At 42.5% G+C, this 25,306-nt stretch overlaps 1 protein-coding gene and 1 long non-coding RNA gene across 5 annotated transcripts in view; one reads left to right on the forward strand and one right to left on the reverse strand.

Annotated features, from left to right (window-relative positions):
* Nucleotides 1-906: 906 nt before the first annotated feature.
* The window catches only part of FBXO7 (F-box protein 7), a 75,698-nt gene continuing 51,298 nt past the window's right edge, over nt 907-25,306 (reverse strand). The window contains exons 1-9 of one of the 4 annotated variants that reach the window (XM_027592460.1): nt 21,371-21,710; nt 17,704-17,998; nt 13,421-13,648; nt 11,903-12,044; nt 9,727-9,810; nt 6,592-6,687; nt 4,682-4,858; nt 2,844-2,881; nt 1,165-1,865 (exon numbers count right to left, since the gene is read on the reverse strand). In XM_027592460.1, the coding sequence (XP_027448261.1) occupies nt 1,476-1,865; nt 2,844-2,881; nt 4,682-4,858; nt 6,592-6,687; nt 9,727-9,810; nt 11,903-12,044; nt 13,421-13,648; nt 17,704-17,998; nt 21,371-21,492 (1,572 nt within the window). In that variant the 5' untranslated portion in view covers nt 21,493-21,710 and the 3' untranslated portion in view covers nt 1,165-1,475. Of the gene's footprint in view, nt 1,866-2,843; nt 2,882-4,681; nt 4,859-6,591; nt 6,688-9,726; nt 9,811-11,902; nt 12,045-13,420; nt 13,649-17,703; nt 17,999-21,144; nt 21,254-21,370; nt 21,711-25,306 lie in introns of those variants that run through there. The other 3 variants (XM_027592463.1, XM_027592462.2, XM_027592461.2) reach the window with 3 other exon arrangements.
* LOC113921611 lies at nt 22,957-25,015 on the forward strand. The gene is made up of 3 exons (XR_003519729.2): nt 22,957-24,150; nt 24,600-24,697; nt 24,805-25,015. It is a non-coding gene; the product is annotated as an uncharacterized LOC113921611 (long non-coding RNA).

Below are 25,306 nucleotides of genomic sequence, written 5' to 3' on the forward strand. Positions count from 1 at the left end.
CTGCAGCCTAACACCCCCCCCCCCACACACACACACACACTGCAGCCTAACACCCCACAGACAGCCATGGAGAGGTGTAGAAACAGAGAAGGGTATACTTGGACCCACCAAAGCTTCAGGTAATTCTTCAGCCCAGACCCAACTAAAGCTACATTGCATCTAGTGGACACTTATTTTTTAAAAAGCTGTCCTATAGCTCAGATACCACAAAATACCACAGAAAGAAATGTCAAAGCCCCAATCCTTTGCCTATATATACATTGAGCTACTAAAGGTGGCATGGCCTCTAGAAAGCCCTATTATTGACTGAATTTTCTTCACTGTGATGGAAATGAAGACTATGTGTAGCAAAAAAATATTTTCACATTTATGTAGGACTCAAAATATTCTTGCAGCATATAGAACATTCCAAGCCATTTCCTTATATGCAAAACAGACTGTTTAAAAAGCAGGAAGACATTGGCAATATTCCTAAATACTGTCTGCAAATACTAATAGTGTTTTATTCCTGTGTTGTGATTCAGATTTTCGTTTGTCACTATAGCATGTTTCTATAGTTGTATGATAAGACATTTGTGTTTGGCCTTTTTCTTGTAAGACAAATAAATCCTGAATTTTGTGTATTTTAAATCTTAAAAGCAAAACGTTCTTCAAATAATAAGAGACTATCTTTGACAACAAGTACTTGACCAGCACTCAAAGCAGGAAAACTGATGTTAAAAGATGTCATCTACTTAGATTACAAAGTAGGCACCAAGTGTTCCAAACACAAGGAAAAAAATCATAACTGCAGTCCAGAAGCAGCCAGAAACAAGACTCCCTGTAACCCAACGGTTGTCAAGAACCGCCGCAGAGCCCAGAAGTTTCGCCAGAGAACCTGAGTACGAGCCGCAGGGAGAGGAGGTGGCCTGAGCAGGTGGGTGTCTGAAGCACCCACCCTAAGTCCAGTTCAACCAAACTAGCTTGCTTTTATTCATTTTATAAATCAGGCTTCTGCAAACGATTCTGTTTGAAGAAAGGGTGCCACTAAAAAATAATTTTTACAAAATCCCCCACAACAATCTGATGACACTGAATAGGTTCTCTGATTATTCTGAAACCTCTAAGGAATGTTGTGAAGCTGTTCTATTTATTCTCTCTCTTTCTGTAATAAAAATTAAGACTGCCATGTGATTTATACTTAAATTTTTTTTAATTTGATGCAGAACATTTATCAGTGAACAACCTTCACTCAAGAGGGGAACTCAGAGCGGGGAGGTCAGGAGCCAACTATGTCCCAGGCCAAGCCAGTCATACAGGACCCTCTGGGCCCTAGCACCCCTGGAGCTTTGAGTAGATTTACTGAAAGGCCAGTGTGAGTGCATTCCTCACCATCACAATCAGAAAACACTAGAGATCAGCACCCCGACAAGATGACAGCTGTGGTTTTAAAAAAGAAAAACCAAACAAGCTCCAGAAGTGAGATTACAAACCAGTCACATGAACGGTAGCCGGCTGTCAGTTGGCCAACCCCTGCTGGGCCGGAGGGGACGTCTGTCACTCGGGCCACCTCGCCCTGGCAAGGTGGGGTTAGGTCCCGGAAGCGGGCCGATTGGATCAAAACGCGGTCTGAATGGAGGGAACTGGCCTGGTGTCTCCCCGGACCCAGGGATGAGTGAACTGATGGGGTCCCCAACAAAGGGAAGTGTCAACCTTTCATCATATTCTCCACCAATAATTCCTGGAGGAAGGAGAGAGCTGGGAGGAAAAGGCCTGGGGTGCCAGGGGCCAGGGCCGAACGGGGGGGGCTGGGGCGGCAAGGGCGGGAACAGCACATGACGCCCTCTCTGAGCTTCTTTCCTCTGTTTGTACCTCTTCCTGTACAGCTGCAGAAACACAAGAACGGGATACGGTAAGTGATCTGGATGTTTCCCCGAGGTTCCAATCTGCCTCCACTACACCTTCCTTTTCCCGCACTCTGGAGCACACAAAGGGACCGGTGCACACAGAGAACTGTCACCGGTGCCCATGTGCACGACCAAGGCAGCAGCTGCGAAGACAAGGCCAAGCAGACCGGGTTCTAAGCAGCGAGCGACTGTGCCGCCCGGGGAGGCATGCCGGCCTCCGGCCCGAGCAGGGACAGCGGAGTGACACGCACCTCCAAGACTGCAGTCCAGTCTAGAGCTCTCAAACTAATACGCAACTTTAGGTCAGCTTTTCTTGAAAGTGGCAAATTTAAGGATCTGTTGAGAATATCATGCCACAAAATATAAAGTTAAGGTCTGGGGGGGGAAGAGGGACAGCATTTAAATCTACTTTTTCACCTAAATCATGTTCCTAATGGACTCCACTTAAACTGCAACAAGAAGGAGATGCCAATTTCAGAGGCTGCCACATCTTCCTAAAGAGCAGTGCTGGGAGCGGAGGACACAGCTGAGGACTCTTCCCTAGCGGCCGCCCCCCCCCCCCGTTTCTCTCAGTCCTGTCAATGTCTTGTACAGTAAGCGTCTGCGGGTCAAACAACAGGTATTCTTTTCATAACATACGAGTCTAATGAGCTTAACAGCTGGACCACTCCAGCACAGAAACTCAACTTAAATTTTTTTGCCAACAGAGGAAAAGAGAATGTTTTATATTAAGTAAAGGCAAAAAACAATCGTTGTGGTAATATCTCTTTTCCTATGTAATTAAGAAAATGAGGACTGAGTCTAAGATAAAAGTTAAAAACACTTTCATTTACTGAAAATTAGCAATGAATTTGATAAAAAATTTCATTACATAACAAAAGTGGTAATATGCCTTTAACATATTAACTCACTAATTATTTGTGTTATATTAACATTAGCCTCGATATTAATACCTACTTCTTTCCAATCTGTGTCTCGAGCTCTAACAGCACCATCTACAAAAAAAAAAAAAAAAATAAGGATTTAAAATGCATCATGCATCCAGCATTAAACAGCACTTTTGCTTTTGTCCTAAGGAAACTGAAGCTTACACATGAAGCACAAAAAGGAACACGAATCATTTGTTAACCGCACACCAGAGGACCTGTACCTTGCACCTGACTCAAACCTCTCTCTCTCTCCTGCCCCAGCTGTCCCTCGCTGCACCTCCTCCCCCGGTCTCATCTGGGTGCGGCCACTACTTTGAACCCGAATCTCTGCGACACCGACTGGGTGACAATCTCCGGGTGCACATCGCAGCCCATTGTTACTGGAGGGAAAGCTGACTTCAGGTTTTCTTCCATATCTGGGTTATTTTCTCCCAACTCATAGAAGTATGACCACGACGGCCAAGTATTTTTTAATATACTTATCTACTTGACATATGTGAAATGAGGAAAGAGGGACCCCTTCAACTTTAAGTCTAATGAAGAGTTTAGATAAAAGAAATGTCTTCTTGGGAAGTCATTACATGGGCATGGAAGGAAGATTTTATAAAACTCCAGTCCCGTAACCTTATGCCCAAAGGGAAATTCATTATAAAATATGAACCCTCAGCTTACAGATAAGCTTATGGACCACAATCTAGAAATGAGATAGAGACGACTGCATTTTGTATCTGAATTTGAATATGTACGTAAAAGGGCTTTTTTTGCCTGTTTTCATCACAGCCTGTTTTTCAGTTGGTTCTTCTATATACTTCGGTCATTTTGTCTTTTCTTTCTACAATTTTTTTTTTTTTTTAATTTGAAATGATACTTGCTGCCTCCCGGAACAAAATGACATTTTGAACTCTGGATTCAGGGCCATAAATAATGTAGAACAAGGACCTTAGGAATCAGGGAGGAGGATGAGGGAAAACCAGGTCATTCACTTCTTACATTCCGAGGTTTTAAAGAGAAAAAAAAAAGTTTATCAACCCAAATGATTCTATATAATATTCTCAGTACGAAGAAAGAAGGAAGGGGATCTACCCACTAGATTTTTACAGTTGCCAAGAGGGTATGTTATACATAGCAACATCATTCACTCTTTCTTGAGGTGAACCACAAATATTTTTTACATTGTAAAACAGTATATAGCTACATATACATATACTGAAATAGAAATTTACAACTATTTTATAAAATGCATATGGTTTTTTTTAATAACCCATTACACTGATTTCATGACCCACCTCAGGGTCAAACCAGTTTTAAAAAAACACTGACATGCAGAAAAGAAATTCCACACTCAGGCTTCTAGACTTGTATCTGGAAATCTTGATTCACCAGGCAAAGGGCTTTTACATTTGGGGTAACGTCTCCCCAGCCCCCGAGATCCACTGTAATTGCTGCAATCATCACCAGGTCACGATAAATGAGACTGTATGGAAACAAAGCTTCCCCAGCAACGTGCCCCAGGTTGCATACGTGGTCACAACCATGGGAGTTCAGAAATGCACCAGACTGCTAAGTCATTTGGAGGATGGCCTAAAAAGAAAGAATAAACCTAAAATTTTTCTATCTTGAAATATTCTACTTCATCTACTGGCCTACTTGTGTTAATGAAGAACACAAAAAAGACTGGGAAGAGTTTTCAGGATATAGGCAAAAGTAGACAAGGCTTAGAATCTCCTTCCAACAAGGCTATAGGTTATGATTATTTGCAACTCTTACCAAAAAAAAAAAAAAAGCGCCTACAACTAAAAACTTTTGGCAAGCTAAATAATTAAGACCTCGTTAAGAAAGAGATAAACATGGCATCACAACAATCACCTCGAAAATCCCGCAGATATAAACACCTCCACAGCAGCTGGTCATTTGAAGCAATAAGGAGGTCACGACAAACTGCAGACAAAGAAAGAACTGAACGAACATCCAAAAGTCGGAAGATCCGCAGCTTCAGCTCCAACGGAAGGACTACCAACCCAAATACATCTGGCAGGTTCAGCGCTGTGAAGAAAAAGAGAACAGGTGTCGCTGAGTAAAGAACATCTAGCTTTCCCCACATATTTAACAGTTACCAACTTGTTCCTAAGTGACAAATTAGAGGGTAGTCTCCATTACCCAAGTATGTGACACCCACAACAAACTTTTAACCCCAGGTTGACCAGATGGCTACTACTAAGCCCCTTATTCCCTCTACGTTTTAGTGGAAAGACAAATACTTTTTAATACAGGCCAAATGAATAACTTTGACAACTTCTAAATGTTAGCCCATGGTCTCCCTTGTTTCAAGCAATACTCAATGCAACAAAAACTTCTCTATTCAACTACAGAAAACGGATGATTTGTTGGCTTTTAAAACTGGCTCCCAACACTGCCACTTATTAGCTGTGTACCCTTGGACTAGTTACTTAAACTATAACTCAACTTCCTTATCTGTAAGATGGGCGAATAGTACTGCCTACCTCCCTGAGTTGAGAATTAAATGTGTTAATACATACAGAGTGCTTAGAACAAACATTCAAGTGTTAGCAAGTACTATTATTTGCAGTCTAGCAGGCTAGAAAAAGGGAAGTAGATAAATTTCAGAAGCACGCCAAGGAAGGAAAATAATAACACAACACCTTCCAAAGTCAAATGTAAATGATTTAGTATTAGCTCCTTTAAATAGATGTGATACTGTTCTCCACTCGCAAAGATAACTGAAATCCAATAAAGGGTTTTAAAATTCACATTTTTCTCTTTCATTACCACCACCTAAAGAAGAAAACTATGTAACAGCAGCCTTGGCCCATGCAACTGGAGACCTAAAATATCTCAATATACAGACAGCAAGTAAAAGCCACGTATCTATTTGTATAAATCTGAAGTTATGTTCCAGCTAAAGGACTGAAGTAGATTAGGATTCTCATTTTCTAGCCTCTAATTACACTTCCCCACCACATTGCCACAGGCTTGGCCATTTTGATTGGTTTTGTGCAGTGAAATGTGAGTGGAAGTGGCATATCACTTCCAAGCAAAAGCTGGAAGAACACGTGGCTGAGCTACAAGAGCATGTCCCAGGGAGACTGCTTCTTCAGCCACAGCTAACCCCCACACAACATGTACGTGAGTGAGAAGACTAAGTGTTTGCTCTAGGTCACTGAGATTTTATTTTTTTACTACAACATAAATGAGAGCTAGCTAATATAAGAATTCTAAATGAATTATAAACCTCACTAAAATAGTTTCATCATCTATAAAATAAGAATAAAATTTCCTTCAAAGTTGTTAGAATTAAAAAAAGAATGCATGTGTATATCCACCGTGCCCAGCATAGAACCCCAATAAATAATGTTTAAAAAAAAAAACTTAAGACCCAATTTACAGGCTATCCATTATTTAGTATTTATTGAACGCCTATTATGGACCAGACCCTGTGTTAGGTCATGAGAACACAAAAATGGACAAGACCTATTCCCTGATCTCAAGGTATTTAAAACCTTAGGTGGAAAAAACTCATGTTAACAATTATGATACAGTGGAAGGTGGGATACAATAAAGATGCCGAAAATGCTGAGGAAATACAAAGAGAAAGTAAATAATGGTTAAGGAACTAACATTAAAGCTTAGTTTTAGAAGACTAGAATTTCACTAGGAGGAGAAAGAGACAAAGTCCTATGTCAGAGTCACAAGCATAGTATGTAAACTTCTACTCTTCTTTCTAGCTACCAGACCTGTGATCATTTATCATCTCTCACCTTGTCGGGTAAAAGCCAGAAGAGGATACACCAGCTGGTCTTTGAAGAGACGAGAGAGCTTCTGAAGATCTTTGTATACCGTGGCTACATTTTCCCCTAAAATATATTTTTTAATGAAAAATCAAAACACAAAATCAAGTGGCAAAACCTGAAATGGTATGCTCTATTTCTGCCAAATCAAAGTGGTAAATTTTCACAAATAATTCTGACATAGACAGACATGAACCAGAGTCTCTAGCAGATGAAGAAATACATGGTGTGTGGCTCTGAAAACTAAATCTTAGATGTAAAGCTAAAAATCTCACAGTTTCAAATAGGGCTGTAGGCAACCTATATAGTTCACAGGCTACAATTATAGTAGGAAAAATTGTGGGGTGAGAATTGTACACACAACATGATGTCCTGAGCACCTGCCCAACCGTCCAGGCACTGGCAGTGTCTAGTGGGGGGGGGGGGGGGCCGCTCTTCCGGTCCCAGCAGGAGAACGGTATCTGTCACGTGAGGACCAGGTGTCAGCAACTTCAAGCTTTCACATCAGTAGTTCTCCCAAAATAGGAGACAAATACTCTGACCCCCATTTTAAAAATAGGACAGACACTGAAAGCCCACCCAAGGCCTCACGGTAAGCGGCAGAGCAGGGTACACACCTAAGTCTGGCTCCAATGCATTCATCTTAGCCGCTGCCACTCCAGAGTGTGGGTCCCGGATCACCAGAACGGCCGTCACCTGGAAACTGTTTAGCACGACTGAATCTCGGGCCCTACCACAGACCTACATTTTCATATCGGAACCTGCATATTCCTAAGATCCCCAGATGATTCACCCTTACGTACACTGCAGCATGGGAAGCATGGCCAAATGCCACCCAAGTCCCCACCGCAGTTCTGCTACAGTTCTACCAGGCATTGAACCCTCTGATCCACGCCTGTTTGCTCACCTATTTAAAGGAGATACCACCAGTGCACCAAAGAGTGGTTAAAATGTAAAGCTCCACACACAGTGCCAGGTGTATTCCAGATCATCAGTTTATGCGTGCTCCCTCCCCATTCTGTAATAACTAGGTACTTCGCTATCTATAAAAAATAAAACACTCTTTATAATTTGATTGATATCTTCCTTGCATGAACTACAAGCTTGACTTGAAATCAAATATCAAGATATTTAAAAAATCAATTTGGTTCATGGCCTTTTTTCAAGTGTGAAAACTGACTTTAAACAAGCTTTTTCCTGCAGTTACCTATTATAGAAGTAATCAGAAATTTATGAGTAGGTATATATTAGGTACTCTACTATAAGCCACAGCAAAAAGTAATTAAAATGACTTGTCAAATGAGCAGTGTTGTATAACCCTGCCCAACATAAAAGTACTATATTAAAAATGTTTAATATAGTCCATAAACTTACTGTAATATTAATTTTCCTCCTCCCCTTTCACTTCCTTTCTCTGTATTTAACAGAAACCAGATAAGGAATATGAATCTGAGCTACAGTCCTATAAAAGTTGTCTTTAAAAAAAAAAAAAAGGACTTAGGAAGGGCGCCTGGGTGGCTTAATTGGTTAAGCGTCTGCCCTCAGCTCAGGTCATGATCCCAGGGTCCTGGGATTAAGCCCTGCTTCGGGCTCCCTGCTCAACAGGGAGTCTGCTTGTCCCTCTGACTCTCCCCTTTCTTGTGCCTTCTCTCTCTCACTCTCTCAAATAAATAAAATCTTTAAAAAAAAAAAATAGGCTTAGGAGTCAAATATATTCCAATCCTAAATTCCACCATTTATTAGCTCTGTGACCTTGAAATAATTTAACCTTCTCTAGACCTGTCTCCTATCTGTAAAATGGGCATAATGACCTCTACTACTGTGGAGTGTAGAGTATTTCTACTCCCCATAGCAGGTCCTCCCTAGTGTCGACAGAACCAAAGTGTTGTAGCCAAGGAATTTCAAGTTTTTCCGGTCCCAATGGTAAGATCATCTTTACAGATTTATCAGTCTAGTTCGTGTACCCTCAGCAGGGGCAGTGTCGCCCACAATGGGACAAAAACTGGTTCTCAGAGGGCAAATAAAAAAAACCCTAGCTATACCATTGGTTTGTGACCCTCCAGAGAGCCACAGTACACAAATGAAAATACACTATATCTACAGTATTAAAATTTCATGGGAGAGAATGGGTGGGGGGCGAATTTTCTACAAAGGCTCCTCAGGGGATTGATAATGCAAAGAAGGCTGAGAAAACACTGGTCTAGGGTGACGATAAATGTTCAGAGACCATTATAAATACATATCCGGACGTCTTTTCCCATCAGTTTTGGTCTGTGGAAGTTCATGGACCTCAGGGCCTGCTGTCTCCAAGGAACCAACAAGAGTAAGTCTCTAGGCCTTCAAAGCAAAGACCTAGATCTAGGTAGCCTTCCCTCCAAGACACTGCTGTCAATGCCACCACCCCACGGCAGCAGGCCACGCCACAGCTGGATTGTAAAACCCTCCCGAGTTTACTAGGAGGACGAAATGGAATAGCGTCTGTCAAGGCGCAGGTCCAGCACAAAACCAGCACTTCAAGATGCGAGTCCCTGCTCCACCCATCTCCTCTCCTTCAACTGCCTAGACCTGCTTCTCATACTCTGGATTTAACTGAAAAAATAAAAAGGAAAATTTGTCTCTGCATCTACTAATAATCTTATAGAACACAAGCAAAACCATGCCTAGAATGCAAACTTCTGGTCAAGTTCCAATCTGATCAAACGGCCACCAAATCTATGTCAGTTGAAGCTAACAATTCTGAGTAGTTTTTCCTCCAATAATCTTCAATAATGAAGGCGCACTGTATGGCTTCCACAAAACACAGATCATCTCCGTACTGGTTAAATACAATGCTGGAAAAATCCAAAGATTAATTCAGAAATCAGGAAGCATTGGTATAGCATGGGATGAATTACGTACTAGTGTCATTCCATAATGGCAGTACACATATCACCCAGCACTCCAAGAACATAAGAAAAGCAGGAAAGAAAGAGATACTCTGCAACATGTCTTAAATTTGTTTTAATCTCATTCAGAAATTTTCAGTCTCTCAGACATTACCTTTCAGGCTTTCTAAAGTGAACCTCTCAAAGCTTCATTCCCAAAGTTCAATCATGCTTTTCTTACCTGGTTCTGCTTTGCAAATAAATGATCCTGGCAGCAGCTGCAATCTTTTCACACTTGTGAGCTCACTGTTGATCTTTAGTGTAGCTGTAAATAAGCAAAAGAAGACAAATAACTCTTGTCAGTTCACCAATGGCCTTCATGTTTTAGCATGGGCTTGCATTTCCCTGCCCCACCATACAAAGGACACAAACAGAAAACAAACTGCTCTATGCTTATTTCCTTTCCTCGCAGCGAAGTGTAAACCTGCCACGACATCAAATAAAATCACTCTACAACACCCTTAAAAACTAAAGTATGCACCTTTATATAAAATCCACTAGGTATTACCAAGAGCAGCTTATTAGTAATTGAAAGACATGCAACAAGGTTAATAGGAGACAGTTAAACATAATAAAATCATTATTTCTAACAAGGTCCCTAAAAACTCCATTTATTTTTTTTTTATTTAACCCTTGGCAAGGAGTCTTGCCTTGTTTATTAAAAGAATCCTGCTAGTTTTCACATCATCTTTTTCTAGACCCAAAGGACCACTATTCTTGACATCACCAGAGGGTTCAATTTTAATCATATATACAAAGGCGCACTTCATCTCATTCCATGAAAGAGCCCGTGCTGTGCTTATGCATACGTGCACACAACAGGAGGTCCCAGGTAAGGGGAAGACTTAAGGACACACTGCTCCTTTTCAAAGAATCAAGCCTGGAATGGCTGGCTGCCATGTAAGTCTGTGAGTAGCAGATGTGCCGAGAACAGTAAAAGGGAAAAAAAAAAAAACCACAAGATAACAGAAACTAAGAAACCATCAAGAGACCTAGCAGCCATTCTCTTCCTGAAACCAGTGAATAGAGGCTATTATACATGTTTTCAAAGTGCTTCTGTAAGAAACGGAGGCAAAAATGACCACTTCAGTCACTACTGGGTAGCTTCAGCCTCACGAGTTAGGATGTGATGGAGCAGAGCGACCGGGAGGGGCCGAACGGCCGCCCCTGCATGTGTAAGAACGACAAGCTGGAAGTCTCACGTGCTCACTGAGGAGACACAGCTAGTCCTGCATCGGACAGCGGCATCCTGACAAACGTGGAATACCACCAAAGCCATTAAAGCTGTTGAAATTTGAGACTTGAAAGGAACATTTCAAAGAATCTAGTGATTAAAGGGAAGTAGCAGAAATCACATCACAGGGGACCTAGAACTATCTTTCATTTCAAAGATCAGGACGGGGTAGGACGGTGGTTTTCAAAATAAATTTCTGCAGAGCAAACATTTTCAAACAAAATTTTACAAGGGACCTTGATAAATGCAACAGACGAACATGGTGCTGCTCCAGGTTTAAGTAGCAATTCGGGGTCTACTAAGCCTCCTCCTCCACCTCAGCAGAACCAGCAGCTGCTGAGACCTCAGGGCTGAGGCGTATTGAAGCAACTGCCTTTGCTACACAAAAGGCAAGCTGTCCTGAAAAATCAAAAAGGCAGTCATTCCAATCTCATCATACTACCTTATCTAGCTAAAGGGATAAATCTCAAAAATCAAAACAGAGCAGAAAAAGATTCTAGTCACTCCACTGGTTCTCTAGAAGGTGTGATTACGGGACTATTCCACAGGCCACTGGTAGACTATGGGCTTCTCAGTGGCATCTGAGCTAAAAATGAAACAGACTGCCATCCTTGTGAAATTGCCAATATGAACGAGAAGTAGACAAAGCAACTACTCGAAGTGACTTTCCTGCGGGCACACACACGCATACACACACACGAAGGCAGTGCTCAGCCGTGTGTCTATGCATTACTGTTCAGAGACAACCCCCACGCAATCTCACCTCTTACTATCGCTCAGTTCGACTCTGGTCAAAAAAATAAACATAAAGTCACCCACAGCACAAAGAGCTCATATGTAACAGATCATCTAACTCCAATGATCACAACACCCCAGGAGCAAAAACATCACCAGGTGAAGAGAGCTGAAGGGTACTGCTGCCAAGAGAAGCCTGCCGCCGGAACATCAACCCCCGTCGTCTATAACCTTTCCGACTCATGCGATCAGCGGGCTAGGGACTAAGCAGAGCTGGAGAAGACTCAACTAGATCATGAGAGCCAATCACCAAAGCAGCTAGACGACATCTGGGGAGGAACAGGTCAGCTCTGGTAAACTGACAACCGTGACTGCGCCATCCAATTACCGTTTATGACAACCAGGGTTCCCAAAGGCACACAGGTGAGAATGGCGGAGCCACCCTCACAGAGAGGGTGCGTGTACTGCAGCTTATACACACCGCCTGACTTCCAGTGCTCGGGCATGGACAGAGCTTTCGCCTCCGTTCCCTGGGGAAGGAAATCAAAGAGAAACAAATAACGAGGAAAAGCATTACTCTCAAAAAGACTAAAAATCCAAGAGGCCCCTAACTTGTCTGGAAATAAGCATTCCATACGGTCCCCTTAATAAAATTTGTCAAATCGTTACGATCGTCATTAATAAAACTTTGACAGAAATATGTTACAATATATTATCCTCCGCCAAAACGTCTGTTCAAGTAGATATAACAACATCAGAAACACGGACTGATTCTCTCTTCAAAGACTCACTTCCTCTGCCCAGCAAAGCCATATCATTATTCAAGACCCATAGCTCAATTATCATTTTGTTTGTGAGGCTTCTTAAAAAAAAACTTGTCATTCTCTTTTATCCCCTAACATTCTGTTCATACTTATACTGTTACACACTTCTATTATGTTATAATCCATCATAATTTTCTTTTTATTTGTTTCTCTCCCCGACTTACGGACACCTTGGGGACAAGGACTTATCCCAGTATCTTTACATCCTAATTCCTGGCTCAGGGCATGGCACGCTGCAGGTGTACAATGGTCACTGAACTGCTCCACATCTCTGTTACTACATGGCCCACGGACCAGTAGCATGTCTACGGTGTGGGAGCATGCAGTCTCAGGCTTCACCCTAGACTTATTAAGTCAGAATCTGCAGGGGCGCCTGGGTGGCTCAGTCAGTTAAGTGTCTGCATTCAGCTCGGGTCATGATCCCAGGGTGCTGGGATCGAGCCCTGCATCAGGCTCCCTGCTCAGCGGGGAGTCTGCTTCTCCCTCTCTCCACTCATGCTCTCTCCCTCTCTCAAATAAATAAATAAAATCTTTAAAAATAAATGAAACAAATAAATCAGAATCTGCATTAGTAAGATCCCCAGGTATTCTTAGGCACACCAAGGTTTGAGAAACTCTGTTCTCCTCCATGACTCTCTGTCATCCCATATACACAGACATCGCTCCTAGAATTTCACCAATACAGTATGACGGACTGTAGACTGTCTCCCTCCCCCACTCCTGGACTATAAGCAACCTGAGAGCAGGGAGGAAGCACTGCACCTGTCACTGGTAAATACTTACCAAACGGAGAATGAATGAATGAATGAATGAATGAAGGGAACAATGTCCCTCTTCCTAACTGAATCTTATTAGATTACTGGCAATTCAGAGCCATTACCATAAAAATCCAGTAAGCTATCCATTTAGACATGCCCATCCCACACTCTTGACACAGTTTACTACGTATTTACATAATCTTTTGTCTTTAATACAGAAATCTCGAAAACCACAATACCCTAGTGATGTTTATCAATATGCCCCCGTTCCCAACGGGAAACTGAAACCCCAGCAAGGTGTTTGATTTCTGCTTATAGTCTTACCTGAGGTATGTAACCTGACTCCAACATGAGAAGATGTACCGATACTATCAAGGCGTCACTGGCGTTAGAACAGTCCGCTGACTGATACAGGATCTCTAATGAATGTGGCACCTGCCCTTCCACCGACTCACTGCAGAGCATCGGTTCTGAGGGAAACACACCTGTGCCCTCCTCCATATCCACAACATCTTGAACTGACCCAGCTTCCAAAGTCTGACTAGGCCCCGACTGAAAAAGATAACAAAAACCATGAATTCATTAAACAGACTTTTATTTTTATAGTTTACTTTGTACCCTTTAAACTCAGATTAGTGCTCAAAGCCAAAGCACATTATTAGTTTGGCCAGTATGCCAAAAACCTGGACATCAACCTAGGCTTCTCCCTCCACCATCCTACGCAGGCCTAGAAAATGAAGTCCAAACTGCTAAACCTCCTTAGCATACAAGGCCCTGTATCACTTCGTCGGGTTCCTGACTCTGTCAAGCCCACTTCCTGCCAGGCCCCTTCTCCCCATACCAGCACTCCCCACCTCTGCCAAAGAGGCAGCTCAGACTATCACCCTGCCTTGCAGAGGCCTGACTACTGCACTTTATCACACTGCATTGCACTTTCCTGATTACACATCTACATCCTACCAGGACCGCAACCTTAGAAAGGAACAGACTCCATGTTACCTACTTTTGTAATCCTGGTACAGTACCTGGCACATAGTAGGTGCTCAACAAATGCTTGCTGAACCAATGTTAAGGACAGTATCTTACAATTTCCTAATGGTTTTGTTTTCAGTGTCTCCTCATTTGCACCATACAAGAATTCTATAAAACAGGCAAGTCAGATGATATTGCCTTTTTATACATGTTTTAATTGTGACTCAGATTAAATAACATAATCAAGGTTACCAGCTAACAAAAACCTGAAATGAACCAAGATCTCCAGACTTGCAGTTCAGGCTTTCAGACACAATACACTGCTTCAGTAAGACTATGTTACCTATATTAATTTTGCTCAGGTTTGTTTCTGACATACATGCTCAACTGTTGATGCAAAACACATGGTTCTTTAAGTTCATATTTCCATTAAAGAAGGGACAGAGGAAATTAAAAATTATGTAGAACAAATGAAAGGGTGGAAAATATATAAGGGAGCAAGAGGCTGTTCTCCAAAATCCCTGAGGGCCTAGCCCTTACTGGCTTATGGAAAAGCTCCAAATTCATTTGTTAAAACTTAGAGGCCAATGACAATTCGCACTCTCCGTATTTCTGAACAAACAGAAACTACCTGTTAAAACAAGTAACGCAATAAATTATGAAGTATGTAAGCTCTTTGCTTCTTACTTATGTACTCTACCTAACCTTGGCTATTTACTCCTTACTGACAGTTGCGTGGGAGACAATACGTATGGAAAAAATATTAAAGAAGAATTACCCTAAACTGATAATGTCATGGAAGTTATCAGAATCCCCTGGTGAGCTTATCAAACCTTACTCCCACTCCGTAAGAACCACTGACATTCTGAACCTTTCTGATATGATATGAATATTTATCATGTTCTCCATGCATGTGAAATGAAAAAAAATGTTCAGCACCACCTCTCTAAACAGATCATTTGTCACGTCATTTACAAATGATACGAACAAGTAATTAAAATTCAGTTTAGAGCTAACATTAGGGTCTGATACCAGGTTATCCCCATTTTCCATCAAAGACTCAATAGGTACTAGAATTCCCAAATATATGAAATAAGAAAATTAATTTACGCTTAATTACAAGAGTAAAATTTTTCTGTTATTTCCAGTTTTACCCAGCTATTTTCCCTAAGACTTCTATATTTAATTAGCAGATCATACTGCTTCAAGCACTTACAGCATACTTATGAGATTTCAAGCTCACCTTCCACACTAAGATTTTACAGTCACCCTATGCAAGTCTTAGAATACAAAACATGCTTTTAGAAGTGAAATGACTAATTTGAAGAAAGATTAATTTGCCAAAATTTTCCAAAAGGAAACTAGTAAAGTAATGGTCACATATACTATGAAAAGTTCTTACTGGGCATTTTTACAAGTACACAGAAGTAAAAGGATTGGCCCCATCTACCAGAATCTCTGAATGAGTCTATCAGCAAAGAAGATTCAGAAATATAATTTATTTATTTATTTATTTAACACACACAGAGAGAGAGAGAGAGAGAGAAAGAGAGAGAGAGAGAAAGAGGGAGAGAGAGAGAGACAGTGAGAGAGGGAACACAAGCAGGGGGAGTGGGAGAGGGAGAAGCAGGCTTCCTGTCGAGCAGGGAGCCCGATGTGGGGTTTGATCCTGGGACTCCGGGATCATAACCTGAGCTGAAGGCAGACACTCAACTGACTGAGCCACCCAGGTGCCCCCAGAAATATAATTTAAATATGTGGCTAAATATTCTATTTCTTACTCACTAGATTACCCTCATAAAACAAAAACACAGAGATACATAATAATTTCTAAAAAAAATCATAAAAATACTTTGAGCTTTATAAAGGTTTTTTTTAAATTGCTTAATCTCTTTGGATACTATTATTAAAAATCTCTGGGGCGCCTGAGTTGGTTAAGCATTTGACTCTTGGGGCGCCTGGGTGGCTCAGTCGTTAATCGTCTGCCTTCAGCTCAGGTCATGATCCCAGGATCCTGGAATCGAGCCCTGCATCAGGCTCCCTGCTTGGCGGGAAGCCTGCTTCTCCCTCTCCCCCTGCTTGTGTTCCCTCTGTCACTGTGTCTCTCTGTCAAATAAATAAATAAAATCTTTAAAAAAAAAAAAAGCATCCGACTCTTGATTTCAAATCAGGTCATGATCTCAGGGTCATGAGATCAAGCCCCAAGTCAGCCTCCACACTAGGTGTGGAGGCTGCTTGAGATTCTCTCTCTCTCTCCCCCTCCCCCTCCTCCTCTGCCCCTCCCATCCCCGAGTGAACTCTCTTAAAAAAAAAAAAAAAAAAACTCGACAAAGGTGATTTTCATACTTTACCGATCTTTTAAAAAGCATTTCTTAGTATCCGTCTATACTTGATGCCATGACAGGCACAATGCATACTTATACTCACAAATGTTTAAGGCCTGCAAAAAAAACTAAGCTGAAGTGATATGTATAAACAAAAAACAATGAACACGATGGCATATGTATTAATATTAAAAAATTCAGTAATACATGTGATCATCTGTGCCATACAAGAAATCAAAAGGATAAATAATGAGGTGTTTACAAGGCAATAAAGATAATCGATACTAAGAAATTAAAGACAATCATTGGGCCGTGGCTGGCAGGGCCTTGGAAGACAGGAAGAGACAGGAGAGGGAGGAAAGGTGGTGCATTCCAGGCTGGGGGAACATCAAGTGCAAGGGCATGAAGCAGGTGGGCTGTGTGCGCGCATGCACAAGAGAACATGTGAATGTGCCGGCCGGTACAGGGAAAATGATACGGAGTCTGGTCTGACTGGAGATGAGAGTCTACTGGAGGGAAGAAAAGAAAGTAGCCCTGAAAAGCTTTAAAAACTAAGTACAGGAAGACAGACAACATTTTCCTCCTCTGTAACATGACAGAGTTAAACTAGAGATAGCTGGTCTTTTTCAGCTCAAAAATTATAAGCACAGGTATATCAATGACACAAAGTTACTAAAGGGCACAACATAATCAAAAACGTGTAGGAAAAGATGAGCCCAGAAAGTAGACGGAAGGACAGATACTGGAAGTCTGGAACAGAAACGAAGAACTCACAGGCCTCGTTAAGGAGCTGGATATAAGGAGTCAAAAATCATTCCAGGGTTTTAAACTCAGGAAAACAGTGGTGCCACCAACAGAAAGGGCAGCTGGCTGGCTTGGGAAGAGGAGAACATTAGTTCGTATTTCCAAATTTATGTCGGCACAGAACGTGAGACAGCAACGCTTAAAATCCAGGTAAAAATGTCCTGCAAATAATTTGGAAATAACTGGACTTTATATAACCTTAATGAGAGAAGCAGACCAGAGAAGCTAAGCTGGGAATCACGAGCTTAGAGGCAACAAGACAATTTGTAGAGGCAAGGGACAATTTGTCTGAAGGAGTCAATGTCTGAACAAAACAAATACGTAAAAACTGGGTTCTTCAGAATGCCAGTCAAGTACTGGTCCAAGCATTTAGCAGTTTAAAAATTTCAACAAGAATGTAATCTGCAATCTACTAATAATAATTATCCTGACTGATACAGAATTCAACTGAGGTGTTCCGTATGCTTTATCAGCTACCCCATTTCTCATCTTGATACTAATACCTACCATATTGTCATCATTGCAGACATCAGTTTGGGCTGCCTGTCCTTGGAATGAAGCACTGGGCTGTTCATCCTGTATGCTGGACTGATTGGAGCTGGCGGCCAAAGAGGGTTGGTCATTATTCTGGAGTGAGGAATGCTCTGAATCTGTGGATGAAGGTAAGTTAGGTGCTGGAATGGCATCTTCAAGAATCAAACATATCAAGTCCCCAGAAACAATCCCATATGAAGCCAGGGTCTCTTCATCTCCAGTGAGGGCATCCTTGTTGTTCAATGTGATTGCAAACCGGGTATCAGAACTGCCAAGAAAGATGGATAAGGACAGTAAGAGCTACCCACCATTACCCGCTACCATTACCCTCAATAATACACTTAGAACACATATATAAGGTACATGGTATGAGCCTGGAAGAATTAAGTAATGAAATCAAAAATAAAAAGGAAGCCAAAGTTTTGCAAAAACTATCAAAATTACTTGTTCTTATCACTGAATGCCTAGGTTATAGGTTTCTAATGGCTACAATTCTAGCCTGGGATGCAGGATACAGTAATTCTCTATCATTAACCCATGTTCTCACCAATTCTCAGGTACACACTTCACATCTTTTGTAATTCTGATATCTTTGAAACAGGGATGCTTCTTAAAATTGATGACACATCACAGCTTAATTGCCATCAACTTTTCCTTTAGTGTTACATAAAACAACGTGCATCTTAAGATTGACAGCAACTTAAGATTCAGTCAATGAAATATAGTCTTTTTAAAATACAAACTATGTCACATCATTCCTCCACTGAAAATCCTCCAATGGCTTCTATTTGAACTCGGAACAGAATCTTTAACATGGCCTCCAACGGCCACCATTTGACCCCTACCCATTTCTCCTACCTCATCTACCCCATCCCCTCACTCAATGTTTTCTATCAATGTAAACTTTCTATCCCTGCCTCAAAACAGATCAACCTCACAGCAGCCTCTGGGCCTCTGCATTCGCTCTTCCTGATCTTCAGAGGGCTGACTCTCATCATTCGGGTCTCAATTCAAATGCCACCTCTTCCAGGATGCCTTCCGCCTGGCCTCCATCACTCTATTCCATTCTCATGTTTTATTTTTATTATAACATCACTATTTGAAAATTCCATATTTATTTATCATCTCTTCTCCACCCCACCACTACAATTTAAGTTTCATAAGGTCGGGGATCTTGCCTGTCTCATTCAAAACTGTATCTCCAGCACTTGTCAAAAGTATTTGTGGAATAAATGCAACCAACAAACATTAGTTGGGAAGATGGAGATGAAAGTGAAATCAGGGCTCCCTAGTCATTGTTTACATAACAGCTTATGTCTGTTCCAAAATTCTAGACCCACGTCCTAGGTAAATATTCACAATCACAAAAAGATGAGTATGTAGAGGATGAGTATAAATTCATCCCTCCCACTGTTAAATACAAGGTCACCTTTCTTACTGATGACCAGTTATGTGTGATGTCTTTTATAATGAAAACAGCACAAATCCAAAAACCCACTGCTAAACAAGTTAAGAGCACAAATTAGCCTGAAGCAACGAACTCTCCCTTCCATACCACAGGCTCTCTGAGTTGAGAGAATAACCATCACATAGTGGTGAAGAGTAATTAACAAACCACTGCACAACATTTTCTAAGGCATTTAGACTCAGCAATGCTGACTTCATTAACTTTGAGAGGTTAACCAAGGATGAAGTCCTTTGAAAATCATGAATAAACAATATTGTTGCAATGCTGCATTTTCAAAGTACTCAAAATAATTCATTTGTTTTTTTTCACATGTAAAGACACGTTTTCTTACCAATGACACTGTCTTTTGTAGAGAAATTACCGAAGTTTTGCTTATTAGAAAATAAGTAGCTATGGTTCTGTTTTCAAACCCTCTGATAAATGTTGAAAATCTGCCAGATGCCCCCAAAAAACACTATCCCAAAAGAAAAAGAGAAAAACACCTCAAATGTACTATGTGTTTACGGACCATCTGTCACAGCAGAGTTTGGTTTTTTTTAACAGTATCTAACAAAATAGTCATTCAAACATCTACTTGTAGGAAAGCTAAAGAATTATATGATTAATAAAAATGCCGACCTTCCCTCCCCATTTAGAAAAAGGGAAGAGCTAGTTCTAAAGTAACATATAGCTTTTCAGCAGAGGGGTTAAAAACTGGTTTTCTGAAACTGAAAAAAAAATTTTTTTTAATTCATCAGAAAATGCCATCCTAGAAACACTAGGCCCTTTAAAAATATAAAAATACCCGATGCACTTGCTCAGTGAAGACACTTTAAAAATAATAATGTCCTATGGTCATTTTAAAACTGCCCATTTTTATAAAGTGAAGATACTTTCAGAAGAATGAATTTACTTTCAGAAGCTGAAGCTTACATTCCTTCCAGTTAGCCAGCCTCAACTGTAAAAACCAACCCAAAGGAGAAACTAACTTGGGCTCTTGGATAAAGCCCTTTCAAGGCTGCCCCTAATTTAAAATATAACATTAATAAAATATATATACATATATGTGAAAAAATCTTTTTAAAAAAAGTTACTTTTGAAGAATTCTGGTGGGGTAATGGCATCAACATATAAAAACGCTTAGGCTTAACACCAAGAAATAACAACAGGCCTGTCACTTAATACAACGCTTAACAGTTATGTCAATATCCCATTTTTAATTTGGAGAAAAACAGGCTTACTTTTAATATAGTGCCTTAACCTGAAAAATGGAAGGTGAGTTCATGATACGGCCTCATTTTACTCTATTCCCTAAAAATAAAGTCAAGGTATGTAAAAGTCTCATAAAACCGGTCCACTTAATTATCAGAAAGGTTTTCTTTTGACCAAATCACCTAAAAAGCCCCAGCGACCACCTTTTTGTTTTCTTAGCACACTCGGATTCCAAACTCGCTAGTTCAGTACGTGAAGAGGCCCACCCCTTATCTCCGTCCCTCTACCCCCAGATTATTGTCCCCAGAAAATACTCTCTGTGGAAAACAAAGCAGTCTCATTTGCAGCCCCATAAATTAACAGCGGAATCTGGTCCGTTATTTCTCAACGTCACTGCCCCCAAACCGCAAGCTCTCCAGGGTCATCCCACGGCCAACGTTTATCTTAGTTTTAGCAAAAAAGCAACAGCTCGCCCAAGGAAATAAAAGGTTCTGAACCACGCCGACACCCCTGAGCGTACAAAATACTCTGCGGCGGGTAAGTCAAAGTGCTCCCCGCGGCCCGCTCACAGGTGGCCTCCGATGGAGGGCCGGTTTCTAACTTCTAGAACTTTCCTTTTTCCCTGGAATACTGCGACAGCTGGAGATGGTGAACTTAAATCCCACAGAGCCTGGAAAGGTCTACCCCCAGCCGAACCCCTACGCCCCGGCCTGTCCCTGGTTTCCTCTGCTGCGGAAACGTAAGCGATGGCTCACCCTGCAAGGGAGGGGAGCCCCCGGGACGCCGGGCCATGTCCTCCACGAGCCGCGGAGCCGGCGAGCTGCAGCCCCAGCGCCCGCGCCGCGCCCGGCCTGCGCGCGTCACCGCCCCTGGGACGCCCGACCCGCCCAGCTACCGCCCGGCCTCACGTGACCGCCCGGGGGCGCGCGCTCCTGCGCTCTGCTCCCGGGCCCGCGGCGCGCCCCCGCCGCAGCCGCCTACCTGAAGCCCCGAGTGGGCAGCAGGGCCTGGCTCAGGTGCGCGCGTAGCTGACCCAGCGTCGGCTCCGCGTCTGGCATCTCCAGCGGCCAGGTCCGCTTCTGTAGCCGGACCCGCAGCTTCATGGTGGCGGCGGGAGGGCCCCGGGGGCCCGGACCCGGAGGCGGCGACGGTGACGACGGCGCGGCGGCGGGCCCGCAGCGGCGACTACCAGAGGACTAGCGGAGACAAGGAGCCGCCGCAGCCCCTGCCGGCGGGTCTCTGGAACAGGAGCGCCCCGCCCCTCTCATGAGGGCGCCCCCTAGAGCCCACCCTCGGGCGGGCGGCTGCCCAGCCAGGCCCCTCGGCGTCTTGTAATCGATGGCTCGGCGCGCAACGGCGCAGCCTGAGAGTGAGAGGCACTCAGTGCGCAGGTGCCGAGACTGCCGCGCGGGGCGGGGGGCACGGCTCTGTCGGCTGTGGCTGCTCCTGTGCGGCCGGCGCTGTGCCGACTCCTTCCAGGCGTGCTTGGAGAACGTTAACGCCGAGAGAGAGGCTGCAGAATATGTGACTTGCCACTCCGCAAGCCCCAGGCGTCTCTGGTTCTTAACTCATTTCCTCCGCGGCGCTCCGCTCCAGCCACAGGCATCTGCTCTGAGAAGCCTTAGGTTAAGCCCAGGCTCTGCTAGTTTCCTCCTGTTACAGCAAAATATGAAACAGCTTGTAGTCCTTGATCTATATCGGACAGTATAGTAGTAGTCTGTTACATAGCAATCACCCCAAAGTTTAACGGCTTAAAACAACAAACGTTAGTTGTCCCCCAGGTTCTGTATGTCAAGAATTTAGGCCTGGCGTCTCTGGATGGTTCTGTCTTGGTCTCTCGTGAGCCAAGGCTGCAAGTTATCTGAAGTCTTGACTCAGGCTGGAGAACCTGCTTGCTGGATAGCTCACTCACATGACTGTTGGCGGGAGGCCTGTTTTTCAGGGCAAGGACCTCTCTATAGGGCCAATTGAGTGTCCCCATGACTTAGCATCTGGCTTCTTTCATAACACGTGGTCCCAAAGAGACCAAAGCAGAAGCCACAGTGTCTTTTGTGATCAAGCCTCAGAGGTCACATACCATCATTTCTGTCATTCTAGACAACCCTTCAGTGTGGGAGGATCAACCCAAAGGCATGAATACCAGTAGGGATCATTGGGATCCATTTGGAAGGCCGGCTACTATAGAGAGTCTGACGATGATGATGATGATGATGATGATAACTTAGATGAGAGAGAGGGAATCGTCAAATTTCACCCTTGTATGAGAGCCGTTGTCCAAATCATTATGAAAGAGTTGAATGAAGTTTCTCCCAGTAGGTGGCAGTACTTGTCCACATCCTGATCTTCATTGGTTAAATAAACATGTATTGAACACCTACTTTGTGCTAGATATTATTACAGGTGCTGGGGACTCAAAAGATTGAATTCACAGTTGAGTGAACCAACTCTTGTAGTAGAGTGTAATGAGTTTTTTGTTTATGACAGAGATAATAACAATCCTGGGGACTGGGGTACACAGAGAAGGGTGGTTGTGCCAGTAGGATTCTTTTTTTTTTAATTTCTTTTTATTATGTTATGTTAGTCACTATACAGTACATCATTAGTTTTTGAGGTAGCGTTCCATGATTCATTGTTTGCATATAACACCCAGGGCTCCACGCAATACGTGCCCTCCTTAATACCCATCTTTAGTGGCAAACAATATGAGATTGAGGAAGGGTGGCAGGACCAGGGTGGCTCAGTGTGGCCAGAGGGAAGGACAGAGTGGGTACATCTCAGATAAAGAAGATTCTTGAGCTAAGCCAAGGATTTAAGACACATTCTAGAATGTGTGAGAAGCCAATGGAGAGTTTTAAGCAAGGGATTCTTTATCAGGTTTCTTAGTTCTGAGCAATAGAGACTGACTCTGGCCGACTAAGAAGAAAAGGAACATGTTAAAAAGGATACTGGATAGCTCAGGGAATTCTGGGAAGGACTAAAGAGGTTCCAGGCTAATTCCAGGAATGAAACTCAGAACCACGCTGAAGAACTGGCCTGATGGGGAAACTAGCCTGACTGACTGGGATTGCCCCACCCTGCCCTGGAGGAAACTGCTGTCTCCCTGACAGAAACCACTGCGGAATGGCAGCCACCTTCAAATGCCACACGTTTTTGTGACCTCCTACACCAACAAAATGCCAAGCTTCCAAAAGAGCCCGTTTCCTCACCTTGCTCACTTCTAAATCAAAGGCTCATAGGGATACATCTGATTAAGGGGGACGGGAGTCCCATGCCTGAGTCCTGGCTGCAAAGGAGACTGAGATTGGGGGCGTCTGAACTCCTTCCTTGGGAAGGCAAATATCCCCAAATGTTAAAAAAAAAAAAAAAAAAAAGGCCATTCAAAAGATGGTAGGAAGCCATGAGTCTGACAGGCATACAGCACAAGGGACACAGGTCAGATCTGAAATGTGAATCTATCACCTGTCACGTGTAGGGGCTATATTAGATCAGGGTTCCTCAACCTTGGCACTGTTGACACTTGGGCTTCATGAGTGTTAGTTGTGGAGGACTATCCTATGCCTTGTAGGATGTTTAGCAGCATCCCTAGTCTATCCACAAAATGCTGCTAGAAACCTCTCCCCCAACTGTAAAAACCAAGGATGTGCTCAAACTTGGACACATATTCCCTAGAGGGTGAAACTGCCTTGAAAACCACTGGATTGGGGACCAGCTTAGTTTGGAGGCTCTTTTGGTAACAGAAGAAAGGAATTAGTGGAATGATGGTAAGAATGGAGATGATGGGTGGACAGGGATGATGTTACAGAGGTAGAAATAATAGAAATTGGAAAATGGCTATATTTGGAGGTCTTATAAGTTCGAATATAGCTTCAGCTGCCCTAAGAGATATGAAATAATAGTGACCTATGCAAAATATGTTTATTTCTCTCTGAGATACCATTCTTGGAGAAAGCAGTGCAAGGCTTATATGATGGCCATCTTTAGAGACCATCTACCCCAGTCTACCTCTCAGTACGTTGTAAAGCTGGATAAGTTTCCATCTATAAAAATGAAAATAGTAAATAAGAATGTATCAGACAGCTGTGTTATAAAGATTAAGTAAGATTATACCTTTTCTGTTTTTTTGTTGTAAACCATTAAATTTGTGATGATTTGTTAAAACAATAGAAAACCAATCTAACTGGGATCCTTGTCTCAATCCTTTGCCCATTAGATATAACCATCGGCATGGCAGAAGTAATCCAACCACAGGGGTTTAGAAGGGTCCTGGAAGAGAACCAGAACATCCTCAAGGCACCACCAAGATTTAAGGTACTCCGGAGGATAATTCTCCAAAACTTCAAAGATCCGTGACAATGTTACATAGCCTCTCTCTCAACTATTTCCCTCCTTCATAATTTTTTTTTAATTTCTTGCAGGATGTCACTTTAATGTCTGCAAGCAACAGTTACTGCAACTTTCAAAGAGTTCAGAAATTTGCAGTTCTTTTTTTAATGGATGATTTTATAGAATACTAAAAGGGACAATATCACTTTTCTATGGGAATACATATACTCCCTGTAGACTTTTTTTAAATAAACATTTTATTTTAGAATGGTTTTAGATTTATAGAATGATTTAGGGGCACCTGGGTGGCTCAGTCAGTTAAGCAGCTGCCTTCAGCTCAGGTCATGATCCCAGGGTCCTGGGATTAAGCCCTGCATCGGGCTCTCTGCTCAGCAGGGAGCATGCTTCTCCCTCTACCTGCCGCTCTGCCTACTTGGGCTCTCTCTCTCTCTGTGTCAAATAAATAAATAAATAAAATATTTTTTAAAAAAAGGTTTATAGAATGATTTAAAGACTTATATACCACACACCCAATTATCCCTATCAGTAACATCACAGATGAGTGTAGAACATTTATCACAACTAATGAATTAA

Source organism: Zalophus californianus, chromosome 9, assembly GCF_009762305.2.
Source record: "Zalophus californianus isolate mZalCal1 chromosome 9, mZalCal1.pri.v2, whole genome shotgun sequence".
NCBI lineage: Eukaryota > Metazoa > Chordata > Mammalia > Carnivora > Otariidae > Zalophus > Zalophus californianus.